Source organism: Dioscorea cayenensis, chromosome 2, assembly GCF_009730915.1.
Source record: "Dioscorea cayenensis subsp. rotundata cultivar TDr96_F1 chromosome 2, TDr96_F1_v2_PseudoChromosome.rev07_lg8_w22 25.fasta, whole genome shotgun sequence".
In the NCBI taxonomy this organism is placed as follows: domain Eukaryota; kingdom Viridiplantae; phylum Streptophyta; class Magnoliopsida; order Dioscoreales; family Dioscoreaceae; genus Dioscorea; species Dioscorea cayenensis.
Window position 1 is genome coordinate 16,743,623 of NC_052472.1, and position 24,913 is coordinate 16,768,535.

General features: G+C 36.7%; 2 protein-coding genes across 3 annotated transcripts; one reads left to right on the forward strand and one right to left on the reverse strand.

Moving 5' to 3' along the window:
- Positions 1-282: 282 nt before the first annotated feature.
- On the reverse strand, positions 283-19,814 carry LOC120273236. Its single transcript, XM_039279869.1, has 3 exons — positions 19,671-19,814; positions 2,807-2,897; positions 283-1,355 (listed from the first exon to the last, which is right to left on the reverse strand). The coding sequence occupies exons 1-3, from the start codon at positions 19,812-19,814 to the stop codon at positions 502-504; spliced, it is 1,089 nt and encodes a 362-aa protein (XP_039135803.1). The 3' UTR covers positions 283-501.
- LOC120280451 (ubiquitin carboxyl-terminal hydrolase 24-like) lies at positions 19,788-24,507 on the forward strand. 2 transcript variants are annotated; one of them, XM_039287309.1, is made up of 8 exons: positions 19,788-19,984; positions 21,274-21,948; positions 22,039-22,229; positions 22,859-23,106; positions 23,540-23,682; positions 23,782-23,958; positions 24,069-24,172; positions 24,248-24,507. In XM_039287309.1, exons 1-8 carry the CDS (start codon positions 19,970-19,972, stop codon positions 24,255-24,257), a joined length of 1,563 nt encoding a protein of 520 aa, XP_039143243.1. In that variant the 5' UTR covers positions 19,788-19,969; the 3' UTR covers positions 24,258-24,507. The 2 variants fall into 2 exon arrangements, with proteins under 2 accessions (XP_039143243.1, XP_039143233.1); XM_039287299.1 differs by having other exon boundaries at positions 24,069-24,507.
- Positions 24,508-24,913: the final 406 nt, after the last annotated feature.

Consider the following 24,913-nt stretch of genomic DNA (forward strand, 5'->3'; position numbering starts at 1 on the left):
TCTGATATTGCCTCGGGGTCAGCACTGTGATGATAAATGGAATCACCATTCAGGAAGAACTATCTCTGTTTCTAGTAAGTTTATATAATTAATGAAATTTTCATTTCAGAATTATTTCCACTCTCATATTCAATAACTCTTATTAATCCATTCAATTAGATGCTAAACAGAGTTTTGATCATTTGCAAGTCGTCATATGTGAATACAAATATAAAAGCTGAAACCAAAATAGTTCATCAAGAACAATGTAAAAGATAAGAAATTTCATAACAAGATTGCATATAAATCATAAACTCGAATTATACGTAGATTATATGTTTTAGAAGAATCGAACATTCCTCTTATAAATACATAGTCAAAACGAGCATATATCTATATATACATATATAAACAAAAATTGGATGCAACACTCGGCAAAGATTCTTTCCCGGGCCTAATGGAATCACAGGATGTTTTTTGTCACTAGATATAGATTTCTCCTTTCGACACACGGCACAAGAATCAATTCACTGGTCCACAAGGAGTAGATTTCCTCAGCAAATTTGTCGGCCTTCCAGCATAAACTGTCAGCTCACTGTCATCAATTGATTCAATTCTGCTTTGCTTCCCTCTGAAATTTCTCCAGCCCCTGTTTGTCAGGTTGTTATCAGTCTTGAACCTCGAGGCTGTCTTTCTCGAACCAAACCAGCCACCGCCATCTCTATTCCTACCAAACTTTCCCATGTCATTGTTACTATTTCCATGAGGCTCGAACTTCCACTCATTCTCCCATCTCCTATTGTTCACATTCGCATCTCCCCAACAATCACCTGTGTTCCGTTTACTGCTGTAATCGTAGGTCACTTCCTGACTAGTAGCATTCCAGGCATTGAAAGGCTTCGCATCCTGACCAGAATCATTTTTGGCTTCATCCCATCCGGTACTGATAATACCAATTCGAGATAGATGTTCAGCGGTCAGCCCGTTTGTGGGAAGTGGAACTCCTGTATCATCCCATCCAGTGGGTACAATTGGTACATTCATATAGTCGAAAGAGCTTTCTGCTGGTGTCAGTTGTTCTGGCTCAATATACAAATCAGCCACTATTTCTGGATCAATAACCACGTCGTAGTTGACCTTGTCAATGTATATGTCTGGATCTGGCAATGGGATGTTGGATTGGCAATTGTTAATAGTTGCCCAATAACGGAATTTTGCATTCTGAAAAGCCTCTGATGCCGCTGAATCATCCCAATTTTGAACATTTTTGTAAAGTGACATAGATTGCTTGACATAACTCAGTTGTTCCCATGTAACTGGACACTCATTAATGAAGAATTGTTTCTCCCAAGAAGGAACATCGACATTCCAAAAGCCTGGACACAAAATTAAAAAGAGTCAATATTAAGAAGTATTTGACGGAATGTTGGGAGTGAAACATGTAGAACAAAAAAAGAAATAAACAAATTATGCAAAGTGATGAAAGGAAAAGAAAAAGGAAATTTTCTCAATATATCGTATCATCTGCTCACTCAAACTGCTTTCTTTCTATTTCTCATTCCTTTCCAATTTAGTTCCCCTCAATGCATGAACAACCTCAAATGACTTCCAAATGGTAAGAAATACATTCTCGGAGACCATCACTGAACAAATCCCAAAATTTTAAGGAATTAAGGCACCACACTACATAGTTTTCTTGTTGAGAAACAACAAGATGCTTTAAACTAATATAAAATACTATCTGTCAACACAAAGTGACAAAAGATAATCTAGTACCAAAAACTTTACTAAGAAACCAACTATATAATTCTGTCATGATCAACTGTATCGTGACAACACAAAGCGACAAATGTTAACCTAGTATGGCACAAGCTTCAATCCCAGACTAGTTAACAGTTACCTAGTTGTTTATCTCTTTACTCATTATATGTTATTATATACCAATAAACAACATCTCTGATATGAAAAGAGAACTATTTCACCATTAAAAATCAAACACCAAAACCAAGGCTCTGGAACAAAATTTAGAAACAGAGATTGATAATAATTATCACATCTAGAAACCGTAAAACAGAGACCAGCAAATAAAATACCATAAAGATCAAACAACTTTGATGATCAGAGGCATTTAAACATAGAATTCACAAACGTCCCCAATTTGAAGATTCTAAAAGCTTTCATAGTTAAGCATAACAACTCATAACTGCATGCTTTCCAGTAGATCATACAACACAATGAAAAAGTTACATTCTGAACCCATGACAATACAAACAGCACAAACAATGTTCACATAATAAACGCACAATAAAATCTAGATTTACATTATACAAAACCAAAAACATACCAAATAACTCACCAATTCATGATGATATTGCAAAGATCTCTGAAATACAATACAATTAAAACAATGTTTTTGATCCACAAACTAAGTCCTAATAATGCTCCTCCTGAATCTTTCTAACGCATACAACACTTAAGCAAATCACTCCTCAAATAAACCCACCATCAAATCCATCAAGCAAAAAGCAGGATCAAAATCCCAAATTTTGAATCAAAAGAAACCAAATCAGCGAAGAAAAAGTAGGCAATTTCAACAAAGCAAGGTTTCTAAGTGATCCAGCAACAGTGAATCCCAAAACTCATATCAATCAAAACCCTAAACTTAGAATCAAATAACAACCAAATAAAAAAGAACATGCACAAAACTTCAATCAATCAAAAAGTTTTTCGGTGATTACGGTGAATACCAAAAAACCATCAAATTGCTCCAAAAATCAATTCTTTCGATCAAGGAAACAAAAAAGGAATGATTTTGAAAGGGATTTACCGAGCTGAGGCGGTGGCCTGGAGTTCTTGGGCGGTCTGGTGTACCCGCCGGAACTCCTTCGGGGCAAACCTACTCTTCTCCACTCCGCCATCTGCAAACAGCACACAGACAAAACCGGAAATTGCTAATTTATAGGAAATAATGAGGGGTATTTTCTGAAAATAAAAAGTTAATATTTCTTTTTGGAATATATTTATATAAAGTTTAGAGGAGTTTCCATATTTTAATTTAAAAAATCTTTCATTTAAATATTTGTCAAAAACATATCATAGTCCAATGGTAAAGCATTAGAGTCCCATATTAAATGTTGAAAGATCAAATTCCTCTCCCATGTATATATGGTAAATAATATGAATAATAATTTATTTACTTTTTAAGAAAAAAATTTATAAAAAAAGATGTTTTACTTGACAATAATTCCCCGTGCAAGAGAGTTGTCTTGATACCCAAAAAAAAAATAGTCATTAATTAATGTGATTTTTTTAACATATAAAGTTTATTTAAAATAAATTTTTAGAACGCAATGTGATTTTTTTAAGGTATAACACCTTGGATAGTCCATGTATTATACCCAAAGTGCCCCTTTAATCTCTCTAATATTTTTTGTCAGTATAGGATTCCAGTATTTTTCATTTCATGTCAAACGAGTTCCTCCCCCTAACAACAGTCTGATTTTTCCGTTTGCGATGCTGACGTAGCATTTTTCATGAGTAAAAAATATTATAATACCCAGTTTAGTTAATCTATTATTGAAAAATGGCCATTTAGGCCCTTTATTATTTTTCGCCCTTAGAAAGTCCCTCGAATATGGGACTAAAAGGCCATTTTGCAATAATAGATAGACTAAACTGGGTATTATACCTAAAAATTAATAAAAAAGAATTTACTAAGGGCAAAAATAATAAAAGGACTAAATGGTCATTTCAAAATAATAAAGGGACTAAACTAGATATTATACCTTAATTTTTTAATCATGAAAAATGCCACATCAGCCTCACAAACGAAAAATCAAACGACCGTTAGGGGGAGGGACTTGTTTGACACGAAATGAAAAATACATGGATCCTACACGGACAAAAAATATTAGAGGGACTAAAGGGGCACTTGGGTATAATACAGGGACTATCTAGGGTATTATACATTTTTTTAACATATAAATCTTATTTAACATAAAATTTTAGATCGCAAGTGTTTATTTAGGTTTTTATAAGCCTAATTCTATTAAAATTCTATTATTCTATTTCAAATCCACATAAGAAGAAAAGTAGATAGGTTATATATATATATATATATATATGTATACCATCATACTTTGATTGGAAGTAATGCTGTTTGAAATGAGTGGCCGGCGAGAGAAAGAAAAGTAAAACGAGGGTTTTGGAGGGTCAAAGTTGGCCATTCTCTCGTTTGGATAGATGTTTTTAATTTCACGAGGAGAAAGGAAAAGTTAACTCTAGCCCTCAAAGTTAACTCTAGCCCTCCAAAACCCCACTTTTTTCTGGCCCCCTGTTTTGGAGTGCCTTGGGAGAGAAAACTTCTTAAAAATTTTATTTTTTTTTAAAAGACCTTAATACCCTTCATTTTTTAAATTAATTACATAATGTCACTTCATAAGTTTCTTCTTTTACTTTTTTTCAATTTAATTTTATTTTAATCAAACATTCACATGACACTCATCACTAGTGGTGTCAATCGGGCCATGCCGGCCCAGGCTCGACACTGCTCGGCATGATTTGGGCCGTGCCCAACCCAGGCTGGTGCTACAGTGTTGTGCCCGTCTGGGTACGGCCTGCAACGGTCATTAGAGGCCAAATGGCCCAAATTTTTGAATTTTTTTTTTCCTTTGTAGCCTATGGGGATTAAAATTTTGAATTTATTTATTTTTTATTTTTTTGCTTTCTCCTGAAGATACCCCTATGATGTCTTTGGGAACAAGGAGTCTTGCATAGAATAATTCTAATACTCCCTTTCGGCTAGAATTACCCTAATACTTGCAGGGAGCTACCAATACTGAGAACCTCCGCTGTATTAGTACAATGAATCCCCCTTCAGTCATCATGTGACTTAATATAAGCTAGCATACCGCAAACAAGTATTATTCAAAATCAATTCTACAGATTCCATCTATTGTAGAACGAACAAGAAAAAGATTGAATGAAACTAACAACACAAGCCAAGAATTCAATTACAAAATAAAAGTGTCATCCATACAAAGTCTTCTCCCAAGTTTACTGGGAGCCCGGTGGCCTTGGGAGTCTAGTTCGACATGGCAAAATGAAAGAGCTCAAAATACATATAAAGCATAACAAGAATGATCAATGAACTCCTTCAAAATATCAGCTAGAAGATGGTGATGAGAACTCGTCAGATCCGCACGCGTCAAGTTCGTTGATGCTTTCCTTGATCCTCTCCTTCTCTCCTTCAAATGCTCTCCAAAATTGCCTCCTTTGATGAGAACATCATCTAGAGTTACTTGGAGCTGGATAGTGATCAAGCTCTCCTCAAAACCCTACGATGTGTATATAAACTCGGGCAAGTATACAGGCAAAACAGAGGCCGCACAAGCCTCACTGTTTTTAAGGGCCTGTTTAGATAGGCCAAAATTATGGCATAATCCGTAAAATATGCCATAATTTAACATTTTTTGAGAATTATACCATATTGGCTGTTTGGATACTAATTGTAGAGTATAAAATTATGGCATTATATAGGTATTATGGCATAAAAAAATATTTTACTAAGAGTGGAATATTTTTTCATTGTAGAAAGGCTCTCTCTCTTTTTTTATTCAACCACTGGTCCATCGGTGGTTTGGCTGGCCTCTGGCGATCGGCCAATGTTCCAGCCAGCCTCCGATATGTTGGGATCTTATCACTCTAAAAAGGAATTATCATGCGAAAAATACATGCCAAAACGCAGCGGATAACAAAATTTTTAACGGCAAGTTAACATGATAAAACCTAAGTGCATGCCAGAACTAGGGTTAAATTCTAAATAAATAGATAATTAAAAGTTATACATTTCTTTTGATGACGATTCTAAATGTAACCTTGTTTCCCTAAAATCAAAAGGGACTGCAAATCGTGACTCTCCTCTACTATCACGTACACACAAACGCCTTTGGGAATCAAGCAGGTATGCTAGTACCTCAAGCAATGACACTTGTTTCTTGGTTCGAATAGCAAGCACCCAAGATTTAAGAGAAAAGGGGTTGTAGGCGCGACGGCGGTGGGTTCCAACAACGGGATTTGACGGCGGCGGCCAAGGGAGAAGAGTGGATGGCAACTAGGGTTTCTTAAGAAACAATCTCTCAATCACTCTAATTTTCTCTCTATTTCATATTAGGGTTAGACCATCTATTTATATTGGAAACCCAAAATCCCTAATTTATGAAAAATCCCTTCACTCCTAATCAAATTAGGAATCTCTTCTTTACTTGATTAATTAAACCATTTTAATTAACCAAATCGATTAGATTGGATCAACACTTAATAAAACCCAACCCGAATAAGCTATTCGCTCTACCGAATTTAGGCTTTTTACCAAAACCCTAAATAGGTGGTCCAATAAGTAACAAATACTAAACCTTGATCCCGATATTCTTAGTGTACGATCTTGTAGGTCCATTAACATTGGCAATGAGCTTAAACCATTTTAACCCTCATAAATCATAATTATTCTCTAGCAAGATAATAAGATTACCCAATATTAAATGAAGGTCAATTTCGAGAATTAATGGAACCTATCGTAACCTCATACAATCCTTTGCCACTGCATATCTTAATTAGCATAAAGCATGAAGCGAGTCACCCTTATTTTAATGCTAATTAATTTCTTGATCTCTTAGTGAACTGACTAGGTCAAGTAAATGATAACTCTTATCATTTCCCTTGGGCATGAGCACGCACTACTCAATCTCACTAATCAAGTGGCCGGTGATATTCACTCTCTCTATAGAGAGGGACAATCCCTTCACTTCACTCATGTCTCTCAGCATAAACCGCGACATGCCCAAACATACCCGTACTTGCCACTTAGTTACGAATGACGTTAGGCGTAAGTTAAAGCATGTAAGGATTCATCCGAGATCTATAGTGATTTCAGGTCGAAGGATTCGAGTACAAGAATTGCTTGAGAAAAACACTTATAACTTTACAACCATGTAGTGTTCTCAAGAGCGGATCGATCTAAGTATATTGTTCCCTAACAAGCATCTATGTCCTTTGATTGATATCCCATATCCTATGACCCGTAAAACAATGTCATCTCACGAAAGACATACTAGTCTTAATTTATTTTCATTCCCATAAAAGTAATCGACTAGGGACATTTAGAGTATTGTTCTAGTTTATGTTTCAAGGTTTTGCTATCCAAATCACGCATTTGATAACTTGAGTAGAACCAATATTCAAGGATATTTTATTTTATTAACTATGCACAGAAATAATAATAGATAAACGATGCCTCATAATAATTATCCAAATAATAAGAGTTCATACAATGTATTACGGCTAGCGCTTACACTAACACAGTGACTGGCCATCGGTCAGCCGGCCTTCTATGACATGTCGGCGGTCCACCAATGGTCCGACCGGTTTCGGATGACCAACCACCGATCCACCGATGACCCACCGGTGGTCCGATCAGCTTCCGGTGATTGGCCACCGTTCCACCGGCGGTCTAGTGGCCTACCAACTGGGCTCCGGTGACCGGTCACTGGTCCACTGGTGGTTCGAGATCGGTTGGTTGGCCTCTGGTGACATGCCGGTGGTCCGGCCAGCCTCTAACGACTTGGTATCGATCTACCAGCGTTCTGGTCGCCAACCGGCCGGTCTCCGAAATTTTTTTTTTATTTTGTTAAACAAACTCTCATTCTGTAAAAATAAAATATGCTATAATTTTTGTAATAATCACTTGCACTTCTTACATAATAAAATTGTGCCATATTTTTTATTTTGCAGCCAAACAGGGCCTAAAATGGCTCATCCCGAGCCTGTACAGGCTGGTGTACAGCCACACATGAGCCCACACAGCCTTCTGGCTGCCTTGTGTGGGTTGATGTGCGGGCCACACACCAGGCCACAGCCCATTGGCTAGGTTGTACGGGCTCTGTATGGCCTGCACAGGGCCTGCTTTGGCTTGCAACTTGGTGAGGTTTGTCTGGTTTGCGTCCGGAGCTCGTGCAAACTCTGTTTCTTTATCAATTTTCTCCGAAATGACTCAAATACAACTCATCCTCGCATACATGACCTCTCGATGTCCTAAGATGAAATAAATACATAAAGTGCGTAAAAGGATATCGATATTAATCAAACATGCATGAAAATGCAAAGAGTTTATAAGTAAAACATGATGTATTTAGACACATATCAAATATCCCCCACTTAAGCATTTGTTTGTCCCTAAGAAAACAAATGTGAGGAACAAGAGAGATTGATAAGTGGCTAAATACACAACCTCAGGCTTAGATGCAAGCATACAATAGAAACGACAAAAGTCAAGACACCAACCGACAACTACTTAAGATGCGTGTGTGCAACCTCCTAATTTGAAACCTTGTAGTCCAAGTCAGGTAAGCAAAACCTTGAGTGCCATATCTCGAAGCAAGTCACACTACTTAGTGAAGTTCGGCCTTGAATGAAATGGTAGGAAACTCTCTAGTAGACTTCCAAGGTTCTTTTCTTCTTTTTGTTCAAACAATTCTCACCTTTTTTTGAACTAACCTGAAATGCAAATCCACTTTACTTGGAACTTTCCAAGTTCATATAGACAAGATCATGCTTTATAGCTTTTGGATGGAGGCACACTCTTGTTAGGAGCAATAACCCTAAGTTACTTCACTAGTAGAGCGGAAAGAGCACTATTCCTCTCATTTATGCTAAAAAATTTGTACATATCACTCTCTTTTTAAACAACATTCCCTTTTTGGACTGAGTTGGAAACTAAAGAATAAAGCCCTTGAAAGTCCATTAGAGGAGGCATCTAACATGTCAAGGCTCGAAACCACTAAAAATGGGTTAGCAACTAAGAGGGTCATGAAGGTTATCGCCTTTCCTAACCTAGGTGTCCAAGGTTCCACATAGCGGGTATGTGATAGAATGCCGAGAGTGACACCAAAATCTTAAGATTGCAAGTTATGAGTAGCTTAGCATTTGTCATGGTTCTACACTATCATACACCTACTACAATCATTAATGTCATTCTTAGTTCACTGTTATGCCAAAATTTCAAAAATATTCAAAGTTCACAAAAGTTCACAAAAGTTACAAAAGTTCACCCCCTACATAAAGCAGTACATTGTCTCCAATGTACCTAAATCATCAGTATGCAAGAATATACAAAAAAGATAATGAAAGGAGGTTTCGTGTACTTCCTCGAGTCTCAAGATATGGTTCACGTTGTTCATGAGCCCGGGGTGGCATCGCACAATCCTAAAAGAGGGTGGAGAGAAGAGGTAAGCATGACATCCAATTCAACCTGCAAGGAAGAATAGGCGTCATATCAAGGCATCCATCACTCCCAAAAAAAATGAAAACTAACAAAAAGCACACTACAAAATAAAAGGATACGAGTTTGGTAGCTATAAGATATTTCCAGCTCAACTACAAAAGCAAAAACAAGAAATGAAAAGACAACATGTGGACTCCCAGTCCCAGTCAAACAGAGCCTTGGATTAAACAACATTATTAGCACAAAGAGATTATCATGCAATTCAAGGTAACAACACTTTTCTACTATTCTTCCATCAAAATTCTTAGAACTAAAAGTATTCATACCAACAAGATCAAAAGAGATAAGGAAGTTAAACTTATCCAAGAGTGGTGGAGAAAGATGGAGGAAATCGGAAAAAACTCAAATAATGGTGGAAGATCGACATTTTCAAGTTTCAAAAATGAGAAAACACCTTGGAAAATATTTGAAAATAAAGGCTCAATCATGGAGTTTGAGAGCTTAGAATGAAGTTTTCAATGAAGAGATGAGGTTTTGGAAGAATAAGGGTTTTAAAAAGGTGTTTAAAAGGTGTCTTTCCCCTTCTGTGTGCGGGTTGCGTACAGCCCACACATGATTGTGTGGCTATTGTGTGGGCCACACAGTGGCCACACAACTCTCTGGTTGATGTGTACAGGCTGTTGTGCGGCCCACACACCAGCTAGGCATGGGTGTGCGGGCTGCGTACAACCCGCACACCATCCAAGTGTGCTCAAAAACTCCCAGAAATACAGAACTTCAACTCCAAGCAAGGATTTTCGATGAAAAACATGGATACAATCAAACATTCATCAAAACACAACAAAATTTTGCCGAATAAAACAAGAAATCAAGACACCAAGCATAAAGAAAATTTGACAAAAAAGGGAATCCACAATTTAAAAAGTAAAAAACAAAGCTCACACAAAAAATAACTAATAGCAAATAAATAGACTCAAAATAACAAGAATGAAAATACAAAAATGTAAGCATTTAGACTACCTCCTAAGAGCACTTGTTTAGCATCCTGAGCCTGACATTCAATTATTTAGAAATCCAGGGTAGTTCAAAGGAAGTGATTTTACCTGAATCATCTGGAGGTATTGAAATCTTACCAAAATTTGGTTTGAGGCGATGGCCATTGACTTTAAACTGACCTTTCTCCGAATGATGGATTTCAATTAACCCCTTGAAGTAAGACATGAGTGATTGTGTATGGCCCCGACGATTGTGATTTAAGTTTCCCTAGAAATAGATGAAGACAATCATTGTATAACAAAATTTGATCTTCTTCCTCAAACTTCTTATTCTGCTTCACATTTTGATCATGATACCATTTCACCTTGTTCGTATATATTCTCAAATTTTCATAGGCCACCGTTTTCCATTCATCAAGTTCATTCAATTGCATTTTTCTCTTTTCCCCAACTAAGTTGAAATCAAAGTTTAAAAATTTGGTTGCCTAATATCCTTGTGTTTTGAGCTCCACTGGAATATGGCACGCCTTGCCATAGACTAAGTGATATGGGCTACTTCTAGTAGGTGTTTTGTATGCTATTTAATAAGCCTAAAGTGCATCTTCTAATTAGTCAGCCCAAACCTTGCGATGATGAGCAATAGTTTTCTCAAGGATTCTCTTAAGTTCTATGTTCGAAACTTCAGCTTGCCCACTAGTCTATGGATGGTAAGCGGTTGATGTGTGATAAGAAACACCATACATTTCTAGAATCTTCGCAAATTGTGAGTTGCAAAAGTGTGCTCCTCTGTCACTAATAATGGTATGTGGTGCTCCGGATCTTAAGAATAGTTTTTTCAAAAATTGCACAATAGCTCAAGCATCAGTTGATGGTAAAGATTGAGCTTCCACCCAATGACATGACTAGTCCACTGCAACCAAAATAAATTTGTGCCCCTAGGAGTTCGGGGATGGTCTCATGAAATTAATCCCCCAAACGTCGAAGACTTCGCAAAATTGAATAGTATTTTGAGGCATTTCATCTAGGCATGATATGTTTTCTATTCTTTGACAACGATCACATGTTCGTATGTGCTTCTGTGTGTCCTAAAAAATAGTGCCCTAGAAAAATCCAGTAGCAAAGATTTTTCTAGCTATTCGATTGGTGCTGTAGTGACCCCCAATCAACCCTTCATGACAATGTTTTATGATATCCAACCCTTTTAAATGTGATACACATCATCATACTTCCTGATCAGTGCAAACATGAAACAAGTAAGGTTCCTCCCAAATATGATGTTTGAGATCAGAGAAGAATTTCTTCTTTCATTGGTAGCTGAACCACTTTGGGAGAATGCCTGCGCTAAGTATGTTGCAATGTCAGTGAACCTGGGTTGTTCTTCTTCCTACACTACATGAACTCGGTAAGGTTGTTCCTTTGGTAAAGAATCATTAATTTCCATCTCTTACGAGGAAAGTGGTTCATTGTTCTCTAACTAAGATAAAGGATCTGCAGCCAAATTTTCAGCTCCTTGTTTGCCCTTGATTTCCAAATCAAACTCTTGAAGCAATAAAACCCAACAGATTAAATGTGGTTTAGCATCAGTCTTGCTCAGGAGGCACCGAATGATAGAATAACTTGTGTAGACAATAACTTTAGACAACACCAAGTATGGTCTAAACTTATCAAAAGTAAATACCACTGCGAGGAGTTCTTTTTCATTGATACTGTAATTTTCTTGAGCTCTTGTGAGGGTTTTGCTTGCAAAATAAATCGGATGAAAATGGTTGTCTTTCCTCTGCCCCAACATTGCTCCTACTGCATAGTCACTTGCGTCACACATTAATTAGAATGGTAGATCCCAATCTGGAGCAACCATTATAGGCACTTGAATGAGCTTATTTTTCAAAGTAGTAAAGGCTGACAAGCATTCCGAAGTGAAATTGTATGGAACATCTTTCTCAAGGAGCTTGCTCAACAGCTTCACTACTTTGAGAAATCCTGTATGAATCACCTATAAAATCCTGCCTAACCCAGGAAATTAAACTTCGTATGACTCTCACAGACATGGGAGGGGGGAGCTTCTCGACAGTAGCTATTTTTTCCTTGTCTACCTCAATCCCATCTTTAGGAAATTTTATATCCCAAAACTATTCCTTCCTTGACCATGAAGTGACATTTTTCCCAATTCAAAACTAAGTTGGTTTCTTCACACTATCTCAAAACTTGCTCAAGATTTCTCAGACACAAATTAAAAGAATTTCTGCATACTAAGAAATCATCCATGAAGACTTACATGGTGTTTTTGACCATATCTTCGAAGATAGAAAGCATACATCTTTCAAATGTGGCAGGGGCATTGCATAATCCAAAATTCATGTAGTGGTATGTGAATGTGCCATAAGGACATGTGAAAGTCATCTTCTCTTGGTCTTCAAGGGAAATGGGGATCTAAAAGTATCTAGAGAAACCATCTAGGAAACAATAGTAATCATGATTGGCCAATCTTTCAAGCATTTGATCGATGAATGGCAGAGGAAAATAATCTTTATGAGTAGCATCATTGAGTTTCCTGTAATCAATGCACACTCGCCAGCCCGTGACTATCCTAGTGGGGATGAGCTCGTTATTTTCATTAGTCACTACTGGCATCCCCCTTTTTTTGGAACCACCTGAGTTGGGCTGACCCATGCACTATCATAGATTAGGTATATTATACCATCATCTAGTAATTTGACGACCTTGACTTTTACTACCTTTTTCATATTCGGATTTAACCTCCTTTGGGGTAGAATCGGAAGGTTTGTGGTTCATCAATGGAAAGCTTTAATCTATTCATGTTGTTGCGGTGAATTTTTTCAAAATTTTCCATTTCATTGGTAGAGCTTTCCTATTCAAATTCCCCCTAGATTTCATAGATAACCTCTTCAGATTTTGATGAATTTCCACTCTCACTAGCTTGGCTAGGTTGTTCATCTTGTGCCTCAATCCTCATAAAGTCAGTGTCATTACCTTCCTTCATGAACCATGCAAAAAGCTCATTGCTATTGAGCTCTCCTTTTTTTTGTTCCATAGTACTTAATTTTGAAATTTTCTCAGAATTTAGATGATAAGCTTCCCATTTATTTAAGTAATGAGGAGCAAATTCTTCTTGATAATACTCCATCAACAATGAATTGCAATAAAGTACCTAGCAAAATTTGTGAAGAAGTATCTGTTAGTTTGTACAAAAAGGAAAATAACAACAAGAAAGAAAAAATATTCACAAACAAAATAAAAAGACTAGATCATTGAGCTAAAAGTTTTCCTAGTATTCTCAGTGTTCCTCGACAACGGCGCCAAAAATTGATGGTAAGAGTGGGACATGCTAAAAAGCGAGCACGAGACTCCCCGACCGCAAGTGCAAGGGTCGTTAAGTAATAACCTCTTGTGCAAGTACAAGAGGGTCATATTCCCAAGGGCCCCAAGATCTACTATTACTTTCTTTTGGGAGATCACAATCTAATCGGTTGAAATAGAGATTTTGTTTGAGAAAATAAAAACCAAAATAAATAAAGCATGTAAATAAGTTACAAGAATTAATAACACAATCCTGAGCAAAAGCAAGGAGCAAAGAAGCCAATAATGATGAAAGGCCTCTGGTGAGGATTCCCCCTGGAGAAGACTAAGAACATATGACAATTGACACTTAAGTACAAAACTGGCTTGGTTTTGGTCCGCTAGTCTCGGATATCGACTACTCCGGAACCTCCGTGGTGTAGCCCTAATCCAATAGGGTTCCTCCATCCAGAAGATACCCCTATAATGTCTTTAGGAACAAGGATTCTTGCATAGAATAATTCTAATACTTGATTTTGGCTAGAATTACCCTAATGCTCGTGGGGAGCTACCAATACCCAGAACCTCTGGTGTATTGGTTCAATGAATCCCCCTTCAATCATCATGTGACCTAATACAAGCTAACATCTTGCCACACAAGTATTATTCAAAATCACTTCTACGGAATCCATCCATTATAGAACGAACAAGAAAATGATATAATGAAACCAACAACATAAGTCAAGAATTCAATTACAAAATAAAAGTGTCATCCGTACAAAGTCTTCTCCCAAGTTCACCGGGAGCCCGATGGCCTTAGGTGTCTAGTTCGAAATGGCAAAATGAAAGAGCTCAAAATACATATTAAGCATAACAAGAATGATCAATGAACTTCCTTGAAATGTCGGCTAGAAGGTGGTGATGAGAACTCGTCGGATTCACGCCGTCGAGTTCCTTGATGCTCTCCTCGATCCTTCCCTTATTTTCTCCTTCAAATACTCTCCAAAATTGCCTCCTTGGATGAGAAAATCATCTAGAGTTGCTTAGAGGTGGATAGTGATCAAGCTCTCCTTAAAACCCTACGGATGGGTATATAAACTTGGGTAAGTATGCGGGTAAAAGAAAGGTGGATAGTGATCATGCCTCATTTGTCTTTATAATGGCTTATCCCGAGCCTGTGGAGGCTAGTGTGCGGCCGCACATGAGCCCACATAGCCTTCTGGCTGCCTTGTGTAGGCTGGTGTTCGAGTCTCGCACCAAGCCACAACCCACGGCTAGGCTGTGTAGGCTCTGTACGATGGCACAGGGCCTGCTTTGGATTGTAACTTGGCAAAGTTTGTTTGGTTTTGCTTTCTAATCTCGTGCAGACTCCGTTTCTTCATCAATTTTCTCCGAAATGACTCAAATATGGCTCATCCTAGCATACATGGGCTCTCGATTTCCTGAGATGAAATAAATACATAAGGTGCGTAAAAGGACATTGACATTAATCAAATGTGCATGAAAGTGTAAAGAGCTTATAAGTAAATCATGGTGTATTTAGACACTTATCAAGAATTTTCCTGAGGAAAGGTTCGCGACTGATTAGCTAGTTGGTGAGGCAATAGCTTACTAAGGCGATGATCAGTAGCTAGTCCAAGAGGATGATGAACCACACTCAGACTGAGATATGACCTAGACTCCTACGAGAGGTAGCAATGGGGAATTTTTCTCAATGGCCTAATAGAGCAATATTGTGTAGAGGTAGAAAGCCCATGGGTCGTGAACTTCTTTTCTCGGAGAAGACAAAAATGGTGGTATCTGAGAAATAAGCATCCGCTAACTCTATGCCAGTAGTCCCGGTAAGGCAGCGGATGCAAATGTTATCTGGAATGATTGGGCATAAAGCATATGTAGGTGGCTTTTCAAGCTAGAGCTCAATCCTGGATAGGTGGTGGAAACTATAAAGCTGGAGTATAGTTAGGGTAGAGGGAATTTTCTGTGAAGCAATAAAATGCGTAGAGATAGAAAAGAACACCAACCACAAAAGCCCTATCCTGGGCAGATACTGACACTAATAGCTGAAAGCTAGGGAGCAAATGGGATTAGATACCCCAATTGTTCTAGCCATAAATGATGGATACTAGGCGCTATGCCTATCGATGGTGTAGTGCTGTAACTAATGTATTATTAATCCCGCTTGGGGAGTACTTTCACAAGAATGAAACTTAAAGGAATTGGCGGGGGCCTGCACAAGTCGTAGAGCATGTAGTTTAATTTGATGTAAAGAAAAGAACCTTACTAGGGATTGACATGCTGCTAATCCTCTTGAAAGAGAAAAGTGCCCTCGAGAACGTGGACATAGGAGGTGCATAGCTATCGTCAACTCGTGCCATAAGATGTTGGGTTAAGTCCCACAAAGAGCGCAACCCTCATGTTTAGTTGCCACCATTTAGTTTGGATCATGAACAAACTACAAGTGATAAGGCGGAGAAAGGTGAGAATGATGGCAAGTCATCATGCCCCTTATGCCTTGGGTAACACACATGCTACAATGGGCGGGGAAAAGGGCCACGATATCGCGATGATGAGCTAACTCCCAAAATCCATCCTTAGTTCGGATTGGAGGCTACAAATCGCCTGTATGAAGTTAGAATCACTAGTAATCGCCTATTATCCATATGGTGATGAATTCATTCCCGAGCCTTGTACATACCGCCCATCACACTATAGGGAGTGGCCATACCCGAAGTTGTTACCTTAACAGTCATACCAAGTCTCCTTTTTAGGGAGAGCTAATGTTTGATGGGTATTTTGTTTGACACTGCTTTACACCCAAATAAGAAATGAGATATTTCTAATCTATGCTTGGGTGTATTACCCTCTAACCATTAGTTATGAAAAAGACATCTAATACCACCATCATTAAGGAATTAATAGAAAGATTTAACAAAGAAAATACCACTACTCGTCTAGCACCATACCTTATGGTCCCTGTCCTCGGCTAGTTACTCCCTTAGGTTAGCATGCACCACTATGAGATTTACTGGCATAAGTTGGAACTCATATACTAAAATGTCTGAATTTGGCCAAAAGAGGGAGAGCCCTAGGCATAAATCCTTGGGTGTATTGCCCTCTAACCATCAGTTATGCCAAGAAAATGTGGAGTTATCATCTTTAATATTTGAAGCTAACCCTTGGTTGAAGGCATTAAGATAGTTATGTATTCCTCGCCAGAAGAAAGATTTCCTCTGAAGGAAAACAAGAGAATGTTGCCCTTTAGGTCTCGTATGGAGGTAGTTATAAGAAATCACTATGGACCAGCACCATGCTAGGTTCCTTGATAGCTTCCACCAAGGTTAGAGCTGCACCATGATAGGAGAGTGAGAGAGTACCTATGGAAATTGTTAAAGGTTAGAGCTGCACCAGGGTCTAGCGTATTATCCCATTTGGAAGAATATAGGCAGTTTTTATGGAAATTAATTGCAAGGCCACAAATTCCTTCAAACATGTATAAAATCAATTTGAAAATACACATGTCCTCCATCCCTCTTGCACACATAAGCAAGAGATCATCTGCATTATATAAGTGGCATATTTTTTCCCCAAGGCCCAAGATGGATCCCAAGGAAGATGTCAAAAGTGAGGGTGTGACTGAACATGGCACATCAATGATCAATACAAACAACATAGGAGAAAGATGGTCACCTTGTGTAAGTCCTTGTTTATAGTTGACAAAACATGAGAGTGATCCATCAATTAGAATATTAGCATTGGAAGTGATAAGTATGGAATCAATCCAATTGATCTAGTGACTTCCAAAGCCTATAGCCTTGATGATCTCCCTCATGAACTCCCAGTCTACCATATCAAAAGCTTTTGAAAAAACAACTTTGAGAATGTGATTTAAAGAATCACGCATTTGAAGGTTACTCAAAAGTTAATTCATTGCCATAATGTTATCAGTGATGCTTCTACCCTTCATGAAAAATTTAGTAAATTAAAGTAATAATAATAATAATAATAATAATAATAATAATAATAATAATAGAATTTTGACATGACTAAGCCACTTTTCTCTAATCTTGACCAGAAGACTCTAGATGAATTCTGGCCGGGAGCAGGCTAGAAGCAGATAGGCAAGAGCAGGTCAGACTGTGATCAAGAGACCATGTATATCCTGTTGCCTGCTTTCCAATAGTGACTGAGCCTGGAAGATATAGCTGGAGCCCAGAGTGATTCAAGATAAGACAGAACAAAGCTCCTCGGTTGGGAACTTTCTCCACTCATAAAGGGCAGTCTGGTAACTTCCACTACCATTTAACATCACATCTAATACCGTTTGGGGAATAAGAAAAGTAAATGCCCAATAAAGAAGGGACTAAAAAGAAATAAAAAAACTTGCAGGGATTTAAAGAAAGTGCAAACTTCTCATGGATGATTTAATACTTTCCTATTTTTAAAATTATAATTATAAAAATAAAATAATAAATAAAAAATTTAAATATAATTCTTAAAAAATAATTATAAGGCTCTAAAAAAATTTTGGCCCCTAGGCATAGGCCGCAACCACGGCCTATGCCTAGGGCCGTCATGTAACAATTTATTTTAATCTCATTAATATTTTTTTAAAAAAAGTAAATACAATATCTCTGCTATGCTTTATAAATGCTGACGAGGCATGCTCCACAAATTAAATGTGCCACACCACCAATTTTATCATTAAAAAAATAAATATTCATTTATTTTGAATTGCATAATGAATGCAAGTATGCAACAAGAAGTATGCTCAAACAATAAAAATAAATTGTATATATATATATAAAATTTAGAGATCCTATGCAAAAATATAGTCTAAACATTCTGTAGGGTCCAAAACAAATCAATACATTCCTTAAAAATTCACAAAGAAAAGGTCAACTCCACTTTGACCATGCTTCTCATGGCTCGGAAAGCCCCCGTGAGGACAGGGTGAGCTCAAACATGGCTCATTGGTCGAAATTAGGCAAGCATACCCCATCAAGATCACGTAAGCCCTAATCTGTACTGGCTTGCTAGAATTAGGGTGAGCTTTGGAACTTGAGCTTAGCTTGTAGTTAGCTCAATTCCTAACAACCCTCCATGCCAGCTCTCTAGTGCTCTGAGCATGGGTGAGTTCATGCAAATGCCATCAAAGTGAGAAGGTGGAACATGGATAACGGAGAAGGCAATATAGTAACTTAAAAAAAAAATTCTAATTAAATTTTCAAAAAATAGATAAATGGGTGAATTTGTTTCAATTTTTCCTAGGTATTGTTTATATATGCAGAAAGGGAAGCATTTTGTGGTCCTTCCTAACATAATCAAGGATCTCAACCGCCTCTTTTTCGTATTAATTATTTTAAAAAATTTATAAATAAAATTCAAGCAATATATATATATATAATGAATTTATTTTTCACATCATATATATACCAAAAATTTACCTAACACTATGAAAATAGCTTTTTTTTTCTTTTAATGTTTTGATAAAGTGAACAAATTATGCATCATGAGCTTATGCACATCAGGGAATTAATTATTGGACCATCCACTCTCATTCAACAAATGTGACTCCTACCCATTTACATCCAGTACATTTTCAAATATAAACAATGAAAGTCGTGCATAAAACATCTTTCGCAATACTGGGCACCAAATGCTATTGAACCAAAGAGGGTAAATTTTTTTAATATGCCTCTAAACTATAGCTTTTTTCTTCATTTTGAAATCCAAACTTTAATTTGAATCAAAATAGTTATTCAACTTTGATTTTATTTTCAATGGGTGGTCACCCGAGGGAATTTGGTCTATTTTTGATGTTCAAATATTTGAAAAATTCTCTATCAATAACTGAGATAGAATTCTCAACTATGTGGACAGTGTGTCATGTATGTCATGATAGGAAATTTTTGAAAAAAACAAGAATTTCTCATGTAACCACCCAATAAAACAGAAATTAAAGTTGAAGTCTCAACCAAAAAAATAAAAAAAGACCATAGTTTAGTACCGTATCAAAACTGGTTTGCAAAATATATATATATATATATACATGGAAATAATTCTAAGGCGAAATTTTCTTTAATTATATGATTTACTAAAAAAAGTGCCTCGTTCACACTGGCCTGTGATTCCATCCATCGTTTAAGCACAGATTCCGAGGAAGGATCAGACGGTGGAGCGTACCCGTATAAGAACCCTCCATTGCCTTTTCTTCTCTTCTCGTCTTCCTCTTTGGCACCTCCTCCGCCCCTTCTCGCCACTCTCATCTCTTCTTCTTATGGCTTCCGTTCCAAACCTTCTCCTCTTCGTCTCGCTGGTTCCTAGCCCTAGATTCTACACGGCTCTGCTTCCACTCTAATACTCAACTGTACCCTCTCTCTGGCTTTGGATTCACTCGTTTTTGTTTGGTTCTGTGAACAAGATGAGTGATCAGGAGGCAAGTGTTTTTAAACCCTAGTTGTGTTTAATTGCATTTTTGTCTCTATTATAATGTGAAGTTTTTGGTGAGGGTTTTGAGGGTTTTGTGAGTTTTAGGTTTGTAAAGCTTAAAAAAGTTGGTTCTTTTTAATGCTGATGTTGTTGCATTGAATAGATCCCTTTTTTTTTTACGAAAAAAAATTTATTGTCTTTGTATACATTTAGTTTTAAGAAAGAAATTTGGAATTTGCAAGCAATGTGTGAATTTGTTGACATTTATGTAGAACTGGTGTGTGAGGCTTCCATTCTGCTTTAATGTGGGATAGAAATTCTTTTTTCATGTGACTCTGGAACGATTTCTTGAGTATCACAGAGTCTTCTCTATTTTTATTATTTTTTTTCTGATTTAATTAAGGCTAATTATTTTCTTGTTGTGTTTGTATCTACTGCTAGTTCTGAATATGTGCATGAGGTAAATTTAGATTGATGGTCAGTGACAAAATAATTGAGTTTTTGCTTAGTATTGTCCAGATTTTTTGCTTGCTTTTGCTCCTGTCGCTTGTAATTTGAGGGTTGAAGTTAATTTTAAATAAATGTGTTCCTTGTTATAAGATGTTCGTTTAGATTGTGTTTATACTTTATGGTACTCATTTGAGATTGTACTCATGCTGTTATGTATTATGAATTGGTTCTCATATTAGCATGAAGGCCATTACATGGCATCCTTATGACTATGTACTTACCTGATCATGGATAATTTTGGGTTGTATATCAGTTGTATGACATAATGGTTTTAAGTTGAGTCTTTTGTTGGGACTCGGCCCGACCTCTAAGGTTATTGTCTGTGTAAGAATTAACAGAATCTTTTCCTTCCAAGTGAAGTTTCTGGTTTGGTTGATCGCTGAGAACATTTTCCTGCTAGTGCCTAATTGAAATTGAACCACTCCGTATTAATTATTTCCATTCCATCTTGGTCTTCTCATGTTTAATTTTTATACTCTTTGACTGACCATGTTTTTATGATAAAATGGTCTTTCAAGTCTTGAAAACTTCATTTCTTCTAATTCCTCATTAACTCGGCAACTCTCAGTAGTTCCTTTACATTGATTGCATGTTTCTTTCTATAAGTAGTTATCTTGTCCTTGACATTTATTCCTCAACTAGTACTATCCTGATTTACTTATGTTAGTTTTTCCGTGTATGCTAAAGCAGGCTTCTATCTTTGTTTTTTTTTTACATTGATATTTATTTCTCAACTGGTACGTTCCTGATTTACTTACATTAGTTTTTCTGTGCATGCTCAAGCAGGTTTTTATATTTGGTTCTTTTACCGAAGAGGAGTCAAGGTTCTTTCAGAACCAATCTGCTAAGACCAATGTCGACCAGACAGAAAAGATATGTTTGCGATTTGGTTCTTTGAACTTCGCGTTTGAAAACACAGTGAAAGGCCCTAGTGCTAAGGCGGATGATAAAGCTGACATTACCCAAGCATGTGAGCTGGTTGCAAAGAGTAGTGCCTCCAAGAATGGTACTGGGGCGATATCTAAAGCCTTACACAAAATTCCACAATCTAAAATAAATGAAAGTCCTAATGGTTCCTTATTCCATAATGATATTATTAAAAATGAGAAGAATACTTTTGATATTAGTTCATCGAGTATATCTGGATCTGAGAATAATACTACTAATTTGAGCTCATTCAGTGTTGCTGAGGGCCAAAGTGGTGATGGCGGCTTGTTAACAAGAAATGTGCAAAATGGTGATGAAAGATCATGCAATGGTAATATTTCTGTCAGTTCACCTGAAGGCATAAATAATGTGAAACTATTGAGCAAACCAGAAAAGCCATCTGAAATTTTAATGCCACGAGGCTTGATAAATTCCGGGAATCTCTGCTTTGTTAATGCAACATTGCAAGCACTCCTTTCATGCTCACAATTTGTTCATCTTCTGCATGATCTTAGAACTCGCAATCTTCCCAAGGTTCCGATCTTCTAGTAGTCCACAGGGTTATGTTTTTGCTCAGTTGGTTGCCGCTTAACTCATTATTTCTATATCTGGTTCTATTTGAAGGTTGCCTATCCAACACTTCATGCGTTTGTCGACTTCATCTCAAATTTTGACATGCCAAAAGATTGGAATGCTGAAAAAAGTAAGGCAGCAGTTCTTGAAAGTGGGAAACCTTTCCATGCAAGCATGTTTGAGCTTGTTTTGAAGAAATTTACTCCAGACGTGCCTTCAAATCTATCTGGGGGAAGACCTAGGTTTGTGCCTCTATTTTGGCCTTGCCTTATTCTTCATATTTATTTTTTGTTTTATTGTTAGGATATGTTAATGCTGAACACCTTCATCTTTAAAGGCCAACTTGTCCATGCTAATTATGAAAACTTATTATTTGTAGTTGATCATGTAAGAAAAATATATAATAGGCCATTTAAAAGGAAAGTTAAGATTAGAAGACGTTGGTGTTCTTAATTACGTTCATGCACATGGGGATAATGATGGATCATGAAATTGTAATTTTTTGTATTGTTTTTATTTTTGCATTTTTATGCACATCACTTTTCATTTTTGCCTTTTTCAACCATTATTCTTGTGAATTGTGGTTATTATTTGAATAAGTTGGATGTTAGAAAAATTTAAGCTAATGTAAGAATGGTTCACAAATAGTGTTTCATCTCCTAGAAAATTTAACTGTCAGGTGTAAATAACAAACTTCGTCGGCATCTTTACCCATTACAATGTTTTATTCAAATGCTGCTCCGAAAAAGCATATGAAAATTTCTTATGTTTAAATTGTTAGCATCAAGTGATATTATTTCCTCTGGAATCTGTAATTTGTCATCTTCTGTGTCTTATCTAAAGCTATCTTCTCAAAATATTTATTTCCTAGACAAGAAGATGCCCAAGAATTCTTGAGTTATGTCATGGACCAAATGCATGATGAATTGTTGAAACTTAAAGGCCCTTCATCACATCAAAATGGAGTTAACTGCTCTCTTGTATCTTCTGATGAAGAAGATGGTTGGGAAACTGTTGGACGAAAAAACCGATCTGCTGTCACCAGAACTCAGAAATTTCTGCCATCTGAGTTGAGTGCAATTTTTGGGGGGCAACTAAGAAGTGTTGTGAAGGCAAGAGGTATGCTAGTAAATTTGTTTTGTCAATATTGGCTGACAAGCAGCGTCTTTGTTATGTTTCTCCCCTTTTCAACTTTCTTAGATGTAGAGGAGTTACTCTTTGTTTTGGTTTCCATTGCTATGACTCTCTTTGGACTGAAGGAAAACGGCAACTGTGTTGTTATTGTCATAATTTACCTGAATTGGTTGTATAGTACTACCCAAAATATTACCAGAATTGCTATGACAGATTGTTTTTCTTCCATGGAATATGTGGATATGATATCTCACTTTTAGTTAACTAACAAAAACTAATTTTAACTTAGCTGAATTTAGACATTGTTTGTTTTATGGCCTTGTAAAACTAACATTTTTTTGGTTAGTCTTAAGATATTAGTGATTACTTAAGAAATTTACATATTCATCTCTTTGATTTCCAAGTCTCATACATGTAGGCAACAGAGCTTCAGCTACTGTTCAGCCATTCCTCCTGCTCCATCTTGACATTCATCCGGGAACTGTTCACACAATTGAAGATGCCTTACATTTGTTTTCTGCTTTGGAGACACTGGAAGGATACAGAATATCCACCGGGAAGGTAACAATTGTTTCCTTCAATGCAAACTTGATGCTTGATATCCAGGACTTATTTGTCATTCCTTTTTATCATCCTATAAATACTGATGTTCATGTGCAGGATGGTGAAGTAGCTGCTAGCAAGTCAGTGAAGATTCAAGAGCTCCCTCGAATTATGATACTGCATCTAATGCGGTTCAGCTATGGAAGCAACGGAATGACTAAACTGCATAAACCTGTCCAATTCCCACTCGAGCTTGTACTCGGTCACGAGTTGCTTGTACACCCATTATCAGAGGTGACCCTTTTTCCAATGGACATTCATTATATTACATTTTCATTTTCCCCGGAAATCTTTGCATCAGTTCATAAACACAGTTGAGACATCAGAGTCATGGTTACATGCAGGGACGAAGATATGAGCTTGTTGCAACGATCACACACCACGGCAGAGAACCGTCAAGAGGACATTACACAGCTGACACGAAGTATTCTGACGGGCAGTGGCTCCGGTATGATGATGCATCCATCAATGCTATTAGCACAAGCAAAGTTTTGCATGACGAGGCATATGTTCTTTTTTACAGACAAATATAGTGCTGCATCCACCTTACACTGCAGTTGAGTAACATGGTCATTGGATACATACATTCATTGATGTCTGGAGAAATCTGATACCTTTGTAATGATGCAGAGATTTTAGTGATTTTTGTTGGGATTTTTTGTTCGTCTGATTACATTTATTTTTGTTTTGTTTTTCTCTAATTTAGTTTTTTACGAGTTTATATACTGAAGAAAATTCATTGTGTATATATATTCGGACAAAGTTCATATTTGCTTGCATGCATGGACAATATGATCTATGTTTACTTGGGTTAGTTTATTTGTCAGACTGTCCTATTATTATTAATAATAAAACAAAAAAAATTAAAAAATTTTAAGGATAATTTCATATTTTTAAATAATGAGATTTTTATTTCGTTTTTTCACACTACTTGCAGGCTTTTATTTTAAATATTGTTTTATTTTAAATATTTTTTTTTATTAATTACCGAAATACGCATTTCTGTAATTATTAATGAAAGTATATATTTTTTTATTTTTAATATTTTTTAAAAGTTGCAGGTCCCAGTATTTTTTAAATATTAAATTTTTATTTATTTTAAAAATCATAGGTACCACAAGTTTTTTACTATTAAATTTTTATTTTATTTTTAAACCCACAGGATTTATTAGTATTTTAAATTAAAAAA